Here is a 21651-nt window from a genome sequence, read left to right on the forward strand (position 1 = left end):
ATCCACTGTTCTTTCCATAACCCCATGCAGTTTCACCTCAGTGTCTGTCTTTCCCTGCTCTCCTGTATGCTCAGTTCTTTCTGCTTGGATCACTGACTTTGTACTTGCCAGGGTTTGTTTGTAATATGGTGAAGGCTATTTCTTTTCTTATCTCTCCCACCCCGACCCCCTTTAGAAGCTCATGGGAGGGTTTGCAGGTAAAATTTTCTTGGCATGTTTATTTTTTCAAAGTACCAAATCCAGACTGTACAATTCTCTAACTCTCTGGCTGTCTACTAATCAGTGCACCCAAAGTGCTAGCCCAAAGCAGAAAGGATTTCTTTTACCCAGCATGTGAGAGAGAAACATGTGGCTCACCAACCAATCGCCTTCCCCACAGAGCCTTCCTTTCTGCTGGTCTGGGCTTCTTCCCAGCCTGAACAAATAATCTGCCCTCACCTCACCCTCTCCCACCTTCAGGGTGAAGTGTCAGGTCCCCACAAGGAAAGGAGCATGAAGAGGATAGACATCTTAACTGAAGAAATCTCTTCTTTATCTTTGCCTATTTCCTCCCACAAGGAAAAATGGCAGTGTTTTTTTTCTTACATTACATATAGCTCTTTCTTTTTGTAATCTTAGCACCTGCACAGCAGAGATCTTTACAATTCATTGTGTACATGTTCCCTCCTCTACCCCTTTAATGCAGTCCCTGAAGCCTACCAAGCAACACCTTCACAGCTCAAGAGAAAGGTGCGACCCTTCTTTTATGACGGATTATAGAAATAACAAACATGCCCGACAGTTTTATACAGTTGCTAGAACGGTTTAGTTTTCCAACAAATGAAGAATTTTCTCCTTTCTTTGAATATTAATTACATTTTACAAATTTTTTTATCTTTTTTTTGTTTTTGTTTTGTGGGTGGTGATTTTTTGTTTGTTTAGGTTTTGTTTTGTTCTGTTGCTTTGTACAGCAAAAGGATCAGTCCCTGGCAAGGAGTCCCTGGGGTTAACAGAGTTTGGCTGTCATTTGGTCCGATTGTTTAAGGATCTCAGTGTTGTAGAGATCCAGTGCATGGTTCACACGGATGATCTCACTGTTGGTCAGTTTCAGGCGGTGCTTCAGCATACAGGAGAACAAATCCAACTGGGGTTTCCCTGGGGCCACAGGAGGTGCCAGTCTATTGATTCGGTCCCGGATATCTAGCAGCAGCAGCATCACGGAGGATGAGGAGTAGAACTGCCCGCCTTGTGTGTATGACTGGTTGACCTGTTGCACTGCACTCCGAAGGAGATCGGCATTGAACCGTAGGCTGTAGCCAAACACCTGCACATCAGAGATTTTGATGTAGAACTGCCTCTTGGAGGGATCAGACAGGTCCACCGGTCCCTGTCCAGTCTCATTGCGCAGAAGGGAAGGCAGCCGAGTCCGGCTGCGTAGGTAGATATGAACAGTCTCGAAAAAGGTTTTCCACCGGTTGCCCAGCAACAGAGTCCAGTTGTAGCACTGGCCATTCTGGAGGCGGATTTTCTCCCAACGTGGGTACCCAAATTCCCCAAAGGGCATGTTCCAGCCTTCAGAGTGACTTCCACTAAAGGGGTTGACATAGACAAAGAACATGGGGTCCAGACTACTATTGCGCATCTGACAGATACGCATGGAGATACCAATAACCATATGGATAAAGTCCATGCGGTTTCTGTTGCTCTTGAGAGTAAGGGACATTCGCTTGCGCCACCGCGGGTCAAAGAAGGTGTCGAGGCGGATCTCATTGCTGATGAAGGTGGTGTGGACATAAAGGCGAGAGTCCATCTTCTGCAGCAGATACTTCAGCTCAAGATCCTGGAAATCCAGGTCTGTCTCAAAGCTGATGAACTGCTCGCTACGCTCCGAATCCACATTCTGGGGCTCGCAGCGGCCCCTGTAGAGCTTGTAGCCTTTGTTGCAGGAGCCACAGAGTGAGATGTTGGCCAGGCTACACATGGCACAGCTGTTGTTGCCCCCAATGATGCAGGGGATGGGCCTCTGGCATAGGCTGGTACTACCATGGCACACACAACTTCGCTGACTTTCTAAGAAGGTCCCCCAGAACCCATTCTCATTGCAGTAGAGGAGGGACTGGACTCTAGTAAGCCACTGTTGTATAGTCCTGTCAAGAGAGATAAAGAGAGAGAGAGAGGGAGAGAGAGAGAGAGAGAGAGAGAGAGAGAGAGAGAGAGAGAGAGAGAGAGAGGGAGAGAGAATATCAGCCACCTTTCAATAAACTGTGGGGGGTCAAAATGGAAGAAGCCTCTAACCTGGAAAATAAATTAAGGCCCATGCATAAGACTACAATTGAAACTCTGATACACAATTTCCTGTTTCTTTAAGGAAATCCTTCTGGTCAGAACTTCCAAGGATTTTAGAGTATGAAATGATAGAAATGGGTGAGACATGAAAACATAAAATATTAAGAACAGAGAACGTTGGTCCTAGAAAGGATATTAGAAATAAATGACTCCCATTTTAGAAATTTAAAAACAACAAGCATTAAAACAAGATTAGAGGCTTCAGGGGAAAGGGGACTGGATTTGTAGTCAGGAGACCTGTCTGGGTTTGAATACTAGTGCTACTACTTAATGGATGTGTAACTTTGGGTGAATTACTTTCCATCTCATGGTATAGTTTCCCTCTCCCACCCCCACCGCTACAAAATGAGGTTGATTTCAACCAACACATTGGGTTCAAAGAATTCTAAGGTCCTTTTCAGCTTTAAATCCTTTGACCTAAAAGAAGTAAAGTGATTCGCCCAAGGTCCTATCCTCCTATCCTTGGGCAAATAGGTCTAAGGATAGGACCTATCTATCCCTTTTAAGAATCAACCCAAATAAAGCTTCCACAAAGTCATCTTTGAGCACAACAAACACACACACATTTACACATACACACACAAACATACATACACCACACATGCTGAATTGCTGAAGTGGTATTTCCCTTTTGGGAAATATCTTATAACATCCCTTCTACCTTTCTTATATATTTATATTCTATTTTATATTATAGGTAGATGTTTATTCAACACAACTTTGTGTTGAACAAAAACACAATTTAATTATAGTTGTGAGTATAAATAATCTAGATTCAAAATTCCTTGAAGGCAGAGACTGTCTTCTATTTACCTCTATTTCTCTAAGCACCTACCACAGTGCTTTATGCAAAATTCAATATATATTTTAGTTGAATACAATATTAGAATTATTGTTGTCTTTGTTACTTGTCCATAGTCAAAGTAACCATGAATTTGCTTCCATTAGATTTTAAAATTATCTTGTTTCTCCCTTCCCTGACTCCCAGAACCTGGGCTTTGTGAAGGCAATCCTATCACAACAAGTAGGACTTAAGAGAAACCTCACTCAAGGAAACAGGCAGAATAATATTAGAAGCTATACAGTGCATACCTTAAAATCTACATCATTTGCTAAGTATGAGATATGAGTCCAATTTTTTTAACTGAAGTACCCCCTCCCCCAAGTGGCAATGCTGAGTGAACAACTGGAAATATCACTAGAATAAGAGACAGGAGAGTTGGGTTCCAGTCAATGCTCTGCCGCTAATAAACTTTCTGACCTTTGGTGAGTCTCTTTTCCTTTCTGGGCCTCTTCCTACAGCTATGAAATTAGGGATAGAAAGAACAAAAGAAGGAAAGAAAAATGAAAGAAAGAAAAAGGAAGGAAGGAAGAAGTGAAGGAAGAGGAAGGAAGGAAGGAAGGAAGTGGAGGTCTTAAGGGTCAGTAGACTTGGTTTCAGGTTCTGATCCTGCTACTTACTAGCTACGTGATGTTGAGCAAGTTATATAACTTTTTTGAGCCCTAGTTTTTTCATCTTTGGAATGAGGATAAAACACATTTATATTGCTTACTTTACGTGATTATTCGGGAGAAACAAATGAGATGATGGCTGTAAAGCACTCTGTGATCCCTAAACACTACATAAATGGGAGCTTTTAGAATTGTATGATTTCTATGATCCCTTCAAAATCTGGCATTCTGTGACCCTCCATACCACCCAATAAAAATCACCACATAGACTCTCTTTCAAATGGACCACATGTGGCTCTTACCCCCTCTTAAAGCTCTCAGCACAATAATCCATTTAGAGGGTGCCTTTCCCAATCAACAAATATTCCACTGCCCTGATAGCGCCCCCTTTCTCATTGCCAATCATTGGAACTCTTTGTAAAACCTGAGGCCCCTACCCCCACCCTTCAAATAGATACTTCATTGTGACAAATTCTCAGACTCCTCGGAGCAGCTCAGAGCTCTGGGTAAAAAAAAAAGAAAACCACAAAATAAAGGCCCTGGGAATATAGCAGCAGCAGACATGGCTAATAACAAATTAGGATTCAGACCCTGTAGAACAGGAGGGGCGATTATGGACAGAGGCCCTCTGAGTTGGATTAGTGAAATTCATGGCACCTGCATAGGCTGACCTCAGAATAATCATTAGGCTGTGAGCTGTATCAAAGAGCACATTAATGATACAGCAATGAAGAACAGCAAGGGGGCTTAGAAAGAGGACAATGTGTAGGGATGGGGGGGTGTAGGACTGCTGGAGGCAAAGGGAGAGAGGAAAACATGGAGGAAAGAGAAAGAAAATGGAGGGAAAGGATGGCAAAAAGGGAAGGGTGACATGAGAGAAGAAGATGGAAAAGGTGATAGAGACAGAAGAAGAAAAAAAAATGTAGTATGACCTAGAAAAAAAGACAGAAAAAATCCATGAGGGTGGGAAGAGGAAGAACTAGGTGATCTTTGAGGTACCTTCCAACTCTGAAATTCTATGATTCTGTGATACATCAACTGAAGAGTGACTATAATAGGATCATCAGCTCATAGGATTTAAAACTGGAAGAGATATGCCTTCTAATACCCTCATTTTAGAGATGAGATCACAGACCAAAGAAGTGAGATGACTTCTGCAAGGCTACATACATAACTAATGGATAGCAAAGGTGGGATTCAAATTCAGGTCCCCTGACTCTGAATCCTCTGGGGGGGAAAGGACATGGATGAGGAAATCTAGTAAATCTATGATTAACCTCAAGTGAAAGAACCAAAGTCCTTTATAGAGCTGTCAAGCTTGGGCAGTCCAGAGTAAATGTAGCCTGAACCAAATCAAAATGTAATTGGTAAAGTGTTTAACAAAATAAATAAAAATGCAACACAACATAGATGATGTAAACTTGTGGTTTTCTAAGTCAGTATGCAGCCAATAGGGATCTGTTTCTACTTTGACACTACAGCCTTAGAGTCTGCTTTAAAGTCAGCCTTAAAATTGGGAATGTAAATTAACAGAGCTTTGAGGAATCTTACTGCTGATCTAACCCAACCTCCCCTCCCCCCCCACCTCATTTTAAAGATGAGGAAACAGGCTCAGAAATTATTTGCTCCAGTTAAAAGAGAAGAATTTTGCCATGGCCATAGCTAGATCTCAGGTGCCCTAACTCTCAGGCCTATATTCTTTTTCTGTTTTGGAGTTTGAGGATAAAGGGATAAGGGTCACATTAGGGATCTAATGTTATTTGCTCATTTTAAAGCAACTTTCACGGGACAACTTGGATTCGGTATACATTTATCTCAACCTACTGCACTTATATCTCTATCCACCACCCAGGATAGCAATCACTAATGTCAAGGAAGATGACAAACTAAATTTTAGTTATGGTCAACACACTAAAATTAGAGTCTTTAAATGTCAAAGTAGGCTGGCCCTTTTAACATGGATTGTCAAAGCTAGAAGGGGCCTTGGTACATAGAATGTTAAAGCTGAAACAATCTTAAAACAAAATGTTGGTGCTAGAAGGTACCTTAGAACATATACCATCTAATAAGAAGCTATACCTTAGAACACAGGATGTTAGAATATAAAGTAGTGGATAGATATATTGGGACCTTAGGCTATAATAGATCTGGAACACATGTCCTAAGGTCCCTTAAGTCAAACAATACAGGAGTTTATCACTTTAAAGGACTGTAAACTGCTAAGACATAGAACGTTAAAACTATATGACCTTAGGTCATACACCACGGGTAGGGAACCTGTGGCCTCTAGGTCCTCAAGTGTGGCCCTTTGCTTGAATCTAAGCTTTACAGAACAAATCCCCTTAATACAAGGATTTGTTCTGTAAAACTTGGACTCAATCAAAAGGCTGCACCCAAGGACCTGGAAGGCCACATATGGCCTTGACACTACAGGTTCCCCACCCCTGAATAGACTGTTAGTCCAAATTGGACTTCAGAGACAATCTTTTTTGCAGTTGAAGAAACTGAGGGTCATATATCAGCATTGATTTGTCCAAGGTCACATAGCTATACATAGGAAGAGAAGCACAACCTATCCCCCCTAACTTTGAGTGAGTATCCTTCCTAAGGCAGGAAAATGGAGAAATATTGCTGATATCAAGGGATAAATTGAAAATAATTTTTAGGTTCACTTTCAGTGAACCAAAAAATTCAATTCACCAGGAAATCCCATATAGGGATACATCTGATTAACTGAGGTGTTGCCAAAAGACTAGTCCAGCAGTGGGGAGGGGGATAGAGGATGGATGAAAGAATGGAAGAGGAAGAGGCCATCAGGCAGGAGAAGAGAAAAGGAAGAGTAAAAATGGAAAGTTTGAGAGTGTGAAGGGACCATTACCACATTGCTCGCCTGCTCCAGACCTGCCAGACTCTTTCTCCCCCATTCACAGATAATTGGAGCTAGCCTGCAAGTAGAGAGGCGAGGCTGGAGAGCATGGGAAGGAGGGACTGAATTCTATAAATAACTGCTCCCAGGCTAGCAAGTGACAGGCTGCCTCAGCCTTGGGAACAGGAGAGGCCTGCTTAATAGGACAGCGCTAGTGGAAAGGGTCTGAGAAAGGGCTGACACAGCCCTACTGCAAGGCATTTGGCTTAAGGCAACAAGGAACGTTTTTGAAGATGCTTTTTTTCCCTCCCTGGAGACCTAACGTGCCTTCCACTTTTGGCAAACTCTTAACTCCAATACAACCAAATAACTAGCTTTCTTTACTCCTGGATTTCAATACATATTGACTAGAAAGAGGGACATGATGTACCAAGGGGAAGGAAAGAGGAAGGGAGGGAGGGAATCTCTTTGTTCCTTTCTAAATCTGTGCTGCTCACCCCCACCCCACCCCAACCCCATTGCCTACACCACCATCTCCCCCTACCCTGCCAGCTTCCCATGCTTGATCAGCAGACTCTGATAGAAGTTCAGCTCCTCCACAGAAAATGGCATGATTTTGCTTTAACATGCTTACTTTCTAAACTCTTTAACACTATTCAAGTAAGAAAAAAATAATAAAATGATAAAAATACAATAGAAATCATAGAATGTCTGAGCTGGAGGGAACCTTAGAACATAGAATGATAGAACATTGAATGTTGGAGCTGGAAAGGACTTTATAACATAAGACTATCAGAGATGGCAGGGACTTTAGAATACAGACAGTGAACAAGCATTTATTAGGTGTCACACCCTGTGCTCAGCATTGGGGATCCAGAAAATGCATAAATGTTAGCACAATAGAGTTGGGTCACTGAATCCTAGATCCAGAACTCCAAGAGACTAGGTTATCTAGTCCAACCCCTATATTTTATAGAGAGGAAGATGAGGCACAGAGAGGTAGCTCTGGGCTTATATATAGCTAAGACTAGAACCAGATGTTCTGCATCACATTCTAGGGCTCTTCCCAATCCTTTCAGTTGCCCATAGAATCCCAACCCAGAGCATACAAGGCTTAGGGAGAATCAGCTGGGATCCGTCTCCCCCTCTCCAGAACTGGCCAAGGGCCTAGATGACAGAGTTTCTCTTTCAGAAGCCTGAGGCTAAACCCCAGGGTGCTGTTGCCTGAGCACAACCCACTCCCTGCCACCTTCAGAACCACCCACTCCACTCCAGCAGTCCAGTCTGAGAGCCCTAATGCACACAAAACACCCTGCTGATTTTAATTGGCGGCTTTGCCTATGAAAGTACAGAACGGGGCTGGTGGCATTTTGGGGAAGATCAGACAAATATACAGCCAGAGAGTCTGAGAGTAGGGTGAGTACGGAAGGAGATGGAGACAAAACAGAAAACTAATCCATAACTTCCATTTGCTAACTGGTGTGGATTTTAAAAGTAGAACGGATGGATGGTTTAAAAATGAAGCCCTTGTTCTGAATTATTCCTTTATTTATCTTCTGGCTCCTTTGTTGGCATTTCTTTGACACTGTAATGAGAGCCTGATTAATTCCCTGAAATTCTATAAAATGGTTACTCCTTAGAGTATAGGCCAGAATGGAAGACAAACGGTAATTTTCTGCTTTTGGATGATACACTGAATTCTATTTTATATTATTTATTTATTTGTTTATTTTGGAGAGACACTGGGAAAGACGAATAAGTCAAGGTCTGTAACATACTTTGAGCTCAACTAAAAGGAGTCTTGGATTATGGATGTGGCATTATGAATCATGGCTGGACATTAGACCCACTCCTTGCTCATTGCTTTGCTTCACAGCAAATATTTCATTCCTTTAATTGTCCATCTTCAGTAGACAGTCACTCTCTTCAGGCACTTTACTTTGTGACCTTGAGTGAATCACTTCCCCTCTTTGGTACCCAGTTTCCTCATCTGGAAAATAATGTACTTGGACTAGATCACAGAATTCTAGAGCTCAAAGAGACACTAGAGGTCCTCTTTCCTGATTCTCTTTTATACTTTGGAAAAAGACTGTGGGGTATAGGAGAAAGGCTACTGCACTTTAAATCAGAAGATCTCTGCTGAAGTCTCAACTCGAACCCTTATTAGCTTGGGGACCCATTTTTCTAGGCCACAGTTTCTTCATCTGGAAAATGGAAAATGCATGCTTAGATTATCTACCTCGCCAAGGTGGCTGAAAAGGAAGTACTATAAGAATGTGCATTATTATTGTTATGAAGAACCTAAGGCTAATATCAGAGTAAAATGGTTTGCAGAGCAGGATAGGGACTCAGACAAATAGGATGTTGAGTATCTGAGGCAAAGAGCAAAAAATGTACCTTCAGATAAAAATTTTTAAAGACAAAGTCTGTTATGAAAGATGGAAGGAGCTGGGGTACATGATGTATTGGAAGAAAGACTCTAGGATACCTCAAAACTGCTGCTGGGGAAGCCACTAATCTGAGGAGGAGCCAGGCAGGCCTTGACAGAGGAGGAGGAGGAGGAGTTTGAAGGAGCCAAGGCAGGTAGGAAGATAATTTCGTGTTCTTAACTAGTTATTCTTGCTAACTAGGTGCTGATCTCAGCTGTTTCTTTGCTACTGAAGAGCATTATTATTGTCAGTGCCCTCTAAATTTCAATGCCCTGGGTGAAAGCCCCCATGGTTCCACTCTAGTTTTGACTCTGCTAGAGCTAGAATCTGTGCTGTCTGATTTCCAATCTAGTGCTTATCCTTTGTTGCTGTTGCTGTTGAAGTTCAAACTCTTTCAGTTGTGACCCCATTTGAGGTTTTCTTGACAAAAATATTGGAGTGGTTTGCTATTTCCTTCTCCAGCTCATTTTAAAAGTGAGGGAACTGAGACAAACAAGGTTAAATGATTTGCCCAGGGTCACAAAGAAAGTGTCTGAGGCCAGATTTGAACTCAAGAAAATTAGTCTTCCTGACTCCAAGACTAGTACTCTACCTACTGTACCGCCTAGATGCCTTAAAAAAAGTGCTGATCTTACCCTATCTCATGAGGTAGGCTTCCATTTCTGAAGATGGAAAGAGAACTGGATTTGGGGTCAGAGGCACTGGGTTCGAATATTAGCTCTGTTATCAGAGAGATCACCTAGGCCTCAGTTTCCTTGTCTGTAAAATGACTTAGACTAACTTTTTAGTTCTAAAGCTTCTGATCCTACTGTTTTCTTTACAATGATATCTTCCCATGGTTCCTTCACAATGATAAACTCTAACCTGTGAGTCATATTATTAGCAAAATGCAAAGGTCAGAAAAAAGATTCCATGCACCATTTAAATCACTGCGGCTTAATTTGAGATAATTGGTAGTGTCAAGAATTTCTGGAAGAAAACCTCAGACAGTGCTCCTTACAGCTGGGAAAGAGGAAGAAAAAGCAGGAAGGAATAGAAGAAAAAAAAACAAAACAAAGGACAGGAAGGAGGTACAAAGTTGACCAGAGAGGAGAACCAAGGACACCAAACCAGAGAACAGCAAAACAACTACAGACAAGTATTTCCTTCTCCCTGGATGAAAAGTCGTATGTGTTTCTTTAAAACTGGAAAGTCAGGGCTTTAATTGAGGAGAAAAATGGAACTGATTTGAACAATTATTCTGGTTTGTGCCTGGGAGAGTCTGCTGACGTACATCATCAGCTGCAGCTCTAGGCTCACGTTCTATCTGGCAGCAACACTCAGGGCCTGAACTTGATAGGGACAAGAGAAAGAGTCAAAAGCCTCTCAGAGACGGGGATGAAGGGCAGGAAGAGGCAGAGAGTTCCTGGGGCTGGCATTTTCAAAGTGGCTTCTCTCCCTGAGTGGAAGCAATCAGACAGGAAAATGGGAGCTGCCCAGCTGAGAGGCCGTAGACAAGACATGGTATCATCTGACTTCATTGCATTTAACCCTGAAAAGTCCTGGTGAATTCATCTGGGATGGGAAGAAAGACCTGCCCATTGTCACTAAAGATATTTAAAGGGGAGTCCTAGCCCAGCCAAGTCTTTATCCCTCTCTAGGCTGAACTTCTAATCTCCCAGACCTTCTTTATGATGCCCCCAAAACTTCCTCATCCTGGAAGCTCACTCAACCCCTGGATTTCATATCCTTCCACCCCATGGCCTCTCCCTCTGATTGATTGCTTCCTTCCATAACCTCCATTTTAAGGAGGAGGCCCAAGCCAGCCATGTCTTTGTTCCTCTCCAAGCTGCAATCTTGACTCCCATGGACTTTCTCTTCAATGCCCTCTTTAACTCTTCTCTCCTTCCCATACCAAATATCCCACAACTTTTCATCTCCCTTTCACATGTTGTCTTCACCCATTAGAATATAAGCTCCTATGGGGCAGGGACTATCTTTCTTTCTGCTTCTATATGTATTTCCAGGGCTTAGTGCAATGCCTAGAATGCAGTAAGCATCGAAATGCTCATTGACTTGATATAGGGGCTGCAATCTAACTCATGCTGTAAAGGAAGTTATCCTTGATAATTTGGCTGATCTATGCTTTCCAGAACTTTCTACATCAGGGCTGCCCAACCTTAGGTTTTTATTGAAACAATAGGTACAATATATTTTGATTTGCCATTTTAGTGAGAGCCCTGAGGTAGCTCGGCTTCATTTACTAAAGCATTTATGTAAATATCTACGCTTGTAGGTAGGCCACATAAATCACACTGCTACTGGCCACATTTTGGGCAGCTCTGTTTTACATCATAAAAGAAAGAGAGCCTTAACTGGATTTGGGAGACTCCAGAATCATATGAAATTTATACCAAAGAGGACTTCAGAACACAGAATATTAAAGCTGGATGTGACTTAATATACTTTCCATTCCAAATAACATATTTTACATATGAGGAAACTGAGATCTAGAGAGGGAAATAACTTACCCGAGGGAAGGTACTAAACCCTCCTTTTAAATAGTTGCAGGTTATCATAGGACTTGGGTTATGTCAGGAAAAGTAGAACTAGACTTGTATTTTACAGGGTAAACTAAAACCTGGAAAATAAATAAAATCCTGTCTGTCCCACCTTCAGCTCACCTATACTACCCCCTACTTCTCAGTCTCTGAGCAAAGTCCCCAGACTATGCAATCCTAATTTGGACTCAAGTACTCAAGGTTGGGTATTGTTCATACAACTTATTTTGTGCTTCATCAGACATGTTCTGGGTTTGTCTGGGATCTGCTGGCCTTGTTTCTTATAGTCAGATTGTATTTTCCACAAAGTCTAAAATTTACTAATTAATTATGTGACCTTAAATTTTTTAACTTGCCAGCTCCCTGAGCCTCCTATATTAAATGAATTGGTTAGATAAGATTGCCGAAGGGACCCTCCAGGTCTCATAGTTGATTTTCTATGTTCTAACATTCTAAGATCCCTTGCATATTCTAAGGCGCCTTCCAGCTCTGGCATTCTAGGCTTTCAGGTGCCTTCCAAATCAAACACTCTGTGTTCTAGCATTTCGCGAATACCTCTTCCAATTCTTAGTCTATATTCTGATTCATCTTTCAAGCACAACATTCCATTTTGTATACGTTTGTACATAATTGTATATTTGTATATAATTCTGTATCACGAAGTGTCTCTAAGCATTAACATTCTGATTCTCTCATTGCTTTTGTACTTAGAATCCCACCCAGGCAATAATTATTAAGAAACTTTCCAATTTTCCATGTTTTCTACACATAAACCCCCTTAATGAATAAAGAATTCAATTGTTGTTTTGGGACTAAGGTTTTTGGCTTTCTTTTGGTTTTTAAATTTGAGATGAGGCAAAGAAAGCCTGAGAAATAAGGGAGAACTCAAGATATCAGCCCTAATCTCAGAAAAGGATGCCTTGATACACTTTGTAGCTGAATTGGGGGGAATGGACTCCTGTGTTTTCTTGGAGTTGGGGTACAATGGTTTCAGAGGACACATTTAGTGAAAATGATAGGGCCATGGCTCAGCAGCCATCAATAAAACAGATTTGAAAGGGACAAAAGGAATATGAGGGATGGGAGCTGGAGGAAAGGGGAGGAAGCTGAGGGGAGATGAAGGCAACTTTATGGGCAACAGGGCAGGAAAGGAGTTTAACTTTGGGAGGGAGCTCCTGAGGTTTTTGAAAACTAATACAGATTCCTTACATTGATTCATATAAGCCACAGGGAGATAAAAGACAGACTTTCACCTGAAATGCTAACTTCTGTGATGGGAAACCTTGATGAATACAAAACACTTTCTGCCCAGAGTCGTAACCCTGTTAGAAAGGACATTGACAGGCTGGAGGGTGATTAGAGGAGGAAAAACAGGAGGCTATTCAAAACTGTACCATACAAGGATCAGTGGAAGGGACAAGGGATATTTAGCCTGGAGAACAGAAGAAAATAGCTGTCTTCAAGGATCTGAAGGGCTGTCATATGGAAGAAGAATCGGAATTATTCTGCTGAGTTCCAGAGGGCAGAACAAGGAACAGTGAGTAAAAGTTGCAGAGAAGCAGATTTCAACTCATTGAAAGAAAAATAAACGAAGCGAACAAAAAAAAAATCTTTCTGGTTTTTTTTTTTTTTTTGAGGGTGGAAGGCAGGGCAATTGGGGTTAAGGACTTGCCCAAGGTCACACAGCTAGTAAGTGTGTCAAGTGTCTGAAGTCAAATTTGAACTCAGGTCCTCCTGACTCCCGGGCCGGTGTTCTACTCACTGCGCCACCTAGCTGCCCCTCCAAAAAAAATCTTTCTAAGAATTTTAACTGTCTCAGAGTGAAAGGGGCTGCCTTGCAAAACAGTGATTTCTCCATCTCTGCAAGTAGTCAAGCAGGGAGTGTAAAAGAACATTAGTCAAAAGTGTTGTAGAAAGGATTTACATTCAGGAACTGGATGCATTAGACATCATCTAAAGTTCCTTCTGACTGTGTGTCTGTATGGTCCAAATCCATACTATCACCAGCCATCTTTAACAGGAGAGAAAGGAAATTTGTCCAGGGGAACAGGGTTCATAACCTCTTCCCTCACATTCATTCCTAGGACCGCCAAGAGAAAATGCCCAGGAACATAGCACCAAGAGATAAAACGTGTGTGTGCTTTCTATTTATAAGCCTAGTTCTATAAACTGTGGGCCTGAGGTGGTACATGATGGTCATTGAATTATAGAGGAGGCATAGTGGATGAAGGGTGGGACCTGGAGCCAGGAGACAGGAGTTTAGATGCAGCCTCCAACACTTAGTAGCTGTGTTGCTCTGAGAAAGTCACTTCTAATCTCTCAGATCTGGTTTGCTCAGCTGTAAAATATGGATAATAATCGCACCACATTCCCAGGTTGGTTGGAGGATAAGATGAGATACGATTTGGAGCATGTTGAGAAATAGCACTGGGTTTAAAATGAGGAGGCTAGGCTTTAGTACAAACTCTGCCATCAACTTTGGCGACCTTGGTCAAGCGACTTTCTTTTTCTTGTCCTCTGTTTTCTCACCTTTAAAATGGAGATTATATTCAATGGTACAGTGGAAGGAGTGCTGGAATTTTTGGAGGGGAGGTTGAGGGGATCTTGTTTCAGATCCTACCTTGTAGACTTACTAGCTATATGGTCATCAATAAGTAACAACCTCTGAGCCACCATTTCCTCATCTGTAAAATGGGGATGATAATAAGTATAGCTAGTTATATTTCTCATAATGTTTTTATGAGGATCAGATAAGATAATGTGTGTGTGTGTGTAGTACTTGGTAAACTTTAAAGCACTACAGAAACGTCAGATATCATTACTTCAAACATTCAAAGATCTGTAGTTTTGTCAAGTCACTGGCTCCACGGTGCAGTGGATAAAGTGCTGGGCCTGGAGTCAGGAAGACTCATCTTCACAAGTTCAAATCTGGCCTCAGATACTTCCTAGCTGTATGACCCTGGGAAAGTCACTTAACCCTATTTGCCTCAATTTCCTCATCTGTAAAATGAGCTTGAGAAGGAAATGGCAAATTACTCCAGTATCCTTGCCAAGAAAACCCCAAATGGGGTGACAGAGTCAGACATGACTGACACAGATCAACGACAACAAAGTTTTATCAATATGGGTGCTCCTGCTATCAGGGCAGATCCTAACCCATTCCTGATTTGGTAGTTGTTTTTTTTTTAAAGTTACAGCGGCTACATATATCCGTCATTTACAACCAACCTGGTGATAGATGTTTCTGAGCTTAATAACAACCAAAACTTATGTAGGGTCTTAAGGTTTACAAAGGGGTTTACAGTCAATATTTCATTTGACCGCCAAGTAACCCTGTGAAGTAAATGCTACAAGGAGTATTATATCCTTTTATGGATGAAGAAACTGAGCTTCAGAAAGAATAAGTGACTTTTCCAGGGTCACACAGCTAGTAAGGATCTCAGGTGGGACCCAAAGAACTTCCTGATTCCAAATTCAGTGTTATATCAACTAGACAACATTGTCTCCCCTAAACCGGCTAGTTTAGTTCTCACATGACAGAGGCCATCACTGGCCCTATTTATGAAGCCTTTCCAACTTCGTAGAATGTATAAGAGTTGGTGCTTAAATGGTACAGGCTTTGAGAACACAGGGTCATTTACCATCTGTGATTTAGCAGCACAGGAAGATTTTTTTGTATAGTATATTTACAATAGCGGTTATTATATAATTATATCCACATATGCTAAATAATTATATATAAATTATGTAGGTATAATTAAAGATGATGTAATTGCATAATTATCATATATAATGTTATATATGATTTAATTTGACGTATTATATATAGCCATATATAATTATGAAATAATAGTATTTATTATTTTAATGTTTAGTTGGTTTTCAGTCATTTCTCATTCTTCATGACCCCATCTAGGGTTTTCTTGGCAGAGATACTGAAGTAGTTTGTCATTTCCTTCTCCAGTTCATTTTGCAGATGAGGAAACCGAAGCTAATAGAATTAAGTGACTTGCCCAGGGTCACACAGTTAATAAGTGTCTGAGGTCAGATTTAAACTCATGAAGATGAGTCTTTCTGATTCTGGGCCTGGCACTCTCCCACTGTGTCACCTAGATGCCCCCAGAAAGTCATTAGTCACTGGGGAAATCAAAGAAGGCTTCATAGAGGAAGAACGATAATGGTGTGGTTCGTCACTTCCTTCTCCAGCTCATTTTGCACATGAACAAACTGAATCTAACAGGGTTAAGTGACTTGCCCAGGATCACACAGCTAAATAAGTGTCTGAGGCCAGATTTGAACTCATGAAGATGAGTCTTACTGACTCCAGATGTGGCATTCTATCCACTGTGCCACCTCACTGCCCATTTATTATTATTGCTTATAGTAATAAGTATCATTTAACACACAGGACCAAGTTAGCAAAAACAAGTAGAAGTTTTACAGAAGTGAATTGCCCAGGGTCACAAAATGAATGAGTGGCAGTCAGGATTTAAACCCTGGGCTCCTGGGTCTTAGCACATTTTCCACTAGGTAAATGGTATCTGTTCTAATTGTAATAATCCAATCCCTACTACATGACAAGGTAGTATGCAATGTCTTGGTAATAAAAAGATAAAAATAAAAAACCCCTGACCTCAAGGACTATATTCTTTCAGAGGAAACACCAAATAAATACAAAATGTATACAAATTGATTTTCTAGTGGGGGAGGGGAGGAGATGGGAAGATAGGGGACTATTCCCCTAGGGCCCTTATTATAGCCTTGGGTAATAGATAGCACTTGAGCTGAACCTTGGAGGAAGCTAGTTAGTCTTTGAGGAAGAGGAGGCAAGCTCTGAAAAAGCAGAAGGATGATGGGCAGAATAACATTGAATACAAGTAGGCCAATTTGGCTAGAACATAGAACATGGAAAGGAAATGCATAATAAACCTGGAAAGGTAAGCTAGGGCCACATTTGGAAGGGCATGTATGACCAAGTAAAGGCCTTTCTGGTCTCTGCCCTTTCGCTCAAGCCACTCCACCCTTTTCCTGGAATGGGCTCCCTACCCTATTTCTATGCACTGAAGTTATTCAATAGATTAACTTTTTTTTTGAGAGTCATAGCAGTTAAGTGACTTGCCCAGGGTCACACAGGTTTAGCTTTCAAGGCCCAATTCAGATCTACTTCCGAGGCAGCTTGGAGACCCAGTGGATAAAGCACCAGACTTGGAGTCAGAAGGACCGGAATTCAAATTTAGCCTCAGACACTTACTTAATAGCTTGGCTTAGTGCAAGTCATTTAGCCTCTGTGACCTCAGGTCCCTTAACCATAAAATAGAGATAATATTATTACCTCTTTTCCAGGGTTGTTGTGAGAATCAAATGAGAAAATAATTGTAAAGCACTTAGAACAGTAACTGGCACATAGTAGGTACTTAAACACTTGTTTCCTCCTTCCTATAGGAAGTCTCCCCAACACAAAATTAGTCCATGCTGGGGAATAAGATGTATTATGGGAAAGGTCCCTTTCCCATAATATACTATCCCCCCATCTTAGGGATGAGGGAGAGGCAAAAAAAAATCACTTGTCCAAGATCACAAAGCAGTGGCTTAGTGGCTGATCTTAACCTTGAACTTAAGTTTCAAGCTTCTGAATCTAGTACTCTTTCTCCAAGCATCCTCCCCTTTATTCCCCATTGGCCCTCTAAGGACATCATTTAAGGACCAATGAACTCATCACTGTGTGTGCCTTGAAGGAGACTCTTTTGAGCTCAGGGAAATGGATATATACATATACACACGCATATAAAAATACATGTACATACATACTTATGCATATGAGTGTATGTGTATATACATACATATACATCCATACATATAAAATTCCCTTTCCACTCTTTGTGATAGATCCTGCCTGGTAATTTCCATTCATGGGCAAGTATGGGGGTATGATACCTGTGCTTCTAAATTTACCAGATGATGTGGTGGAAAGAGGGCTGGGTTTTTCATTTGAGCAAGTTGAGGATTCAACCTCCAACTCTGCTACTTGTGTGATCCTGATATGGATTTAGAAAGAATTCAACTAACCGTGTGACCCTAAGCAAGTCATCTAAACCCTTACCTGCCACAGATTCCTCATCTGTAAAATGGGGATAATAATAGCCTTAACCTCTCCGGGTTGTTGGGAAGATAAAATGAGATAATACTTGTAAAAGAGTTTGCAATCCTTAAGCCATCATGTAAATGCTATGATGATGATGATGATGATGATGATGATGACGATGATGAAGAGGAAGAAGAGGAAGAGGAAGAAGAAGAGGAGGAGGAGGAGGGGGAGGAGGAAACCATGATCATGATCATGATGCTTTCTCTTCAGATAAAGTTCAGGTTAGTTGACCTCTAGATGTAGCTTTGGTGAATATTATCCTCATTTTTCAGTTGAGGAAATTGAGGTTTAAGACTATTGAATGACATGTCTGCTGTTACACAGGAGATCCAAAAGCTGGCACTCAAGCTCAGATCTCCTGACCCCCAAATCTAGTACTGTTTTCGTCATCTTACAGTGACCTTCTCTCTTGAGAGCCAATAAACTGCAGGATCAGCTTATTCTGTCTAAAGAGAAAGCTACTTCTGAGCCCCAAGCCTGGTAGGGGAGGACTATGCATACATACATACATACACACATACATATGCATATATATGTGTATAAGTATGTAAAAGTAAGTGAAAAGAAAAAAAGTAATAAAAGAAAAAAATATATGTGTGTGTATGTGTATATCTATTTTTTTTTCTTTTTTACTTATGTCAGTCAAGTGAATCAATTGCCCTACTTGGGACAAATGCAGAATGACAAATAGGAGTTGAAATGGAAATATGCCTAGCAATGTTGACTTAAAAAAAATTCAGCTCCTCACTCTTAAAAAAAAAAAACAACAAGAAAACTTCACTTGTCAGCACTCGCTTCTCTGCCCCTAAGACTGGGTGCTTCTGGGTGAATGTGGCGTCCTGCCTCACTGGCATGTTTTTAATCTATAAATAGAAAAAGGATGCTAAGAACTCCCCATTGGCCAAGAGCTTAGATGCCATATGCTTGGAGGAGTGATGTGTAGGCTGGTGCAACTGATGGACTATACACAGGAACTTGGTGTTATTCATCTGAAGTACAAAAAATAGTTAATGGGAGCATTTAATGCATGTTGAGGGTGAATTATGGGTCAAAGTCATCTAGATTCTTCAGCCTAAGGGCCAGGGCCAGCTGGATCTATGGGAGTGGGGAGGTGGGCAAGCTAGAGAGGACTTAAAAGGGGACTGCATAAAAGAGTTCTGCCTATTAACAACAGATAAGAGGGCTGGTGTGATGTAGTATAAGGAATTGTGGGATTATAGTCAGGAGACCTGTATTCATATCCCACATCCAACATCTACTAGCCATGTGACTTGTGGCAAATCACTTTCTCTCTCAAAGTTTCAGCTACCTCATATGTTAAATAGAAATAATAATACCTGAAGGATCTTCACAAGGTTGTAATGAGGAAAGAGCTTTGCAAACCTTATATATATGTATGTATGTATGTATATGTATGTGTATGTATGTATATGTATACATATATGTGTGTGTGTATATACACACATATATATGTATACATATACATACATACATATATGCATACATATATATTATTACGACAACTGTCAGAAAACTATAGTGAGTGCAGTTAGGTCTTGCTTTTAAGAAAATATGATACATGGAAATTTAAAATCATGGAAATATGTATCAAAACCATTGTTTTTACCAGAGGACACATAAGTCTGTAGGCAGATACTGGAAGTCTCAGACAATAAGTAGTAAAGGAGGGTGTTGTTATCAGAAATCAAAAATAGGAATGAGAGGCAAGAATCCAGGTAGGCGAAAACAAATATGACAAGTACATGGAAGCATGGGAAGACTTAAAAAAATACTGATAAAAAGCAAAGTAAGTTGAGTCAGGAAAACATGTGCAATGACCAGTGCAATCTAAATGAAAAGAACAGAAAAAACAATTGAAGATGCATGATGAAGGTACATAACAGCAGTGAGTTCAGGCTAAGGAGAAAGCTTCCATTAATAGTGGAAGGGGAGTAATACTCCCAGAGACCAGACCCCTGTCTTTTATTCAGTATAAAAATCAAATGCTTTGCGGTATTCAATGGCATCTAGTTCTGGGCATAACATTTTAGAAACAACAAAAACAACATTAAGAAACTAGAGCACACCCGGAGGAGGGCAGTCAAGATGCCGAAGAGACTTGACACCATGATTTTTTATAATCTTTCAAGAAACCAGAAATATTTCCCCAGAAAAAAAGACAGGGAGAATTCTGTCTTTAAATATGCGAAGGGCTATCCTATAGAACAGGTATCACTCTTATTCAGGGTGACTCTAGAAGACAAAAGTAGGAGCAATAGGAGGGCATCATATGACTAGGGAAGGGGAAATTCTTTCAATATTAACTTTCATTTAAAAGTTTTGCTCTTAACCTGAAGATTTTTATCAGAACATCTCTAGTGCTATACGTGACTTTCTAAGTGTTGTTGAGAAGATAGGCTCTTGACATAAAACAAAACAATGGATCAGAATCATCTAAAAAGTGTCATAATTATGACAGTAGGGACACATATGTGAAAACTCGCAGCATCTGGCTTGTTTTGCCCTGGTAAAGCATTGGAGGATTAGAGACAAAGATGAGTACATTAGAGAATATGCTGGATGGAGAATCAGAAGTCCTGAATTCTAGTCCTGGCTGTGTGACCTTGGGCAAATCTTTACCTCTTGGGAACATAGTTTTTACTGGTAAGATGAAGCCCATTTGAATAAAATGTTTCTAAGTTTTCTTCCAGTATTAAAACTTATGTTCTATGGTCTAATATTCCATGTTCTAAAATACCTATCCACTCTAATAAATATTTTACATTCCAAGGTTCATACTAGTTGTGTCATTATATAGTCTTTATTCTTCTTTCTAGTGTTAATCATCTAATACCTCCACAACCTCTACCATTCTTCCCTAGTGGATAGAATGCTGAACCTGGAATCAGGAAGACCTGAGTTCAAATTTGGCATCAGATACTTACTAGTTATGTCATCCTGGATAAGTCACTTAACCTCAGTTTCCTCATCTGAAAAATGGGGATATAATAATACCTCCTAGGGTTGTTGAGAGGCTCAAATGATGTATTAGTTTTAAAGCACTTAGCACAGGGTTTGACACATAGTAAGTACTATATAAAGGTTAGCTGCTATTATTACATGCATACATATGTATATATCTATATCTCTATATATATATCTATATATGCACATATGGAAAGAGAAACAAAAAAATTGATTTTGAAACATGAAGAAATTTCTAACCCTTTAGACTCATTTAACTCTAAAATAAAATCTCTACATAAACAATACATTCTTCCTCTAAATTCTTCATCCACCATCTTACCTTAGCATGGCAGTGCTAGGTGGGTTCTCAAACATCATGTAAGTGGAATATAAGCTGGGGGAAGAGGTGGGTCTTCAGATACAGCCATAGTGATGGACTGCATCTGTCTCATCATCTTCCCAGTTGCTCAGGTTTTCCTCTTCAGTTATCCTCATTCTCCCTCCTCCCATATATCTAATCAACTCCCAAGTCATGACAGTGTTACCTCCATGACATCTGTATCATTCATCCTTTTTTTCTCTAGGGCAGCTAGGTGGCACAGTGGTTAGAACAGTAGATCTGGAGTCAGGAAGACCTGAGTTTAAATCCAGATTCAGACACTAACTGGATGGTTTTGGATGAGTCACCTGTTTGCCTCAGTTTCCTTAACTGGAAAATGGAGGTAATAACAATACCTACATAGAAGGGTTATTGTGAGGACCAAATGAGATGATGTTTTTAAAATGCCTGCTTGGCATAGTGCCTGACACACAGTAGGTGCTCTAAAATCTTTGTTCCTTTCCTTTCCCCTTTATCCCCAGGGCACCACTTTAGTTCCAGCGTTTGCTCATCATCTCTCACTTGGGACATCGCTTTAGCCTCCTAAT

The 21651-nt window shown here is 40.7% G+C and overlaps 1 protein-coding gene across 1 annotated transcript in view; it reads right to left on the reverse strand.

The window, feature by feature from the left end:
* Positions 1–510: 510 nt before the first annotated feature.
* The window catches only part of BRINP1 (BMP/retinoic acid inducible neural specific 1), a 175973-nt gene continuing 154832 nt past the window's right edge, over positions 511–21651 (reverse strand). The window contains exon 8 of the mRNA XM_036752940.1: positions 511–2126. Within this exon, the coding sequence (XP_036608835.1) occupies positions 986–2126 (1141 nt within the window). The 3' untranslated portion in view covers positions 511–985. The remainder of the gene's footprint in view (positions 2127–21651) is intronic.

Source organism: Trichosurus vulpecula, chromosome 3, assembly GCF_011100635.1.
Source record: "Trichosurus vulpecula isolate mTriVul1 chromosome 3, mTriVul1.pri, whole genome shotgun sequence".
Lineage (NCBI taxonomy): Eukaryota > Metazoa > Chordata > Mammalia > Diprotodontia > Phalangeridae > Trichosurus > Trichosurus vulpecula.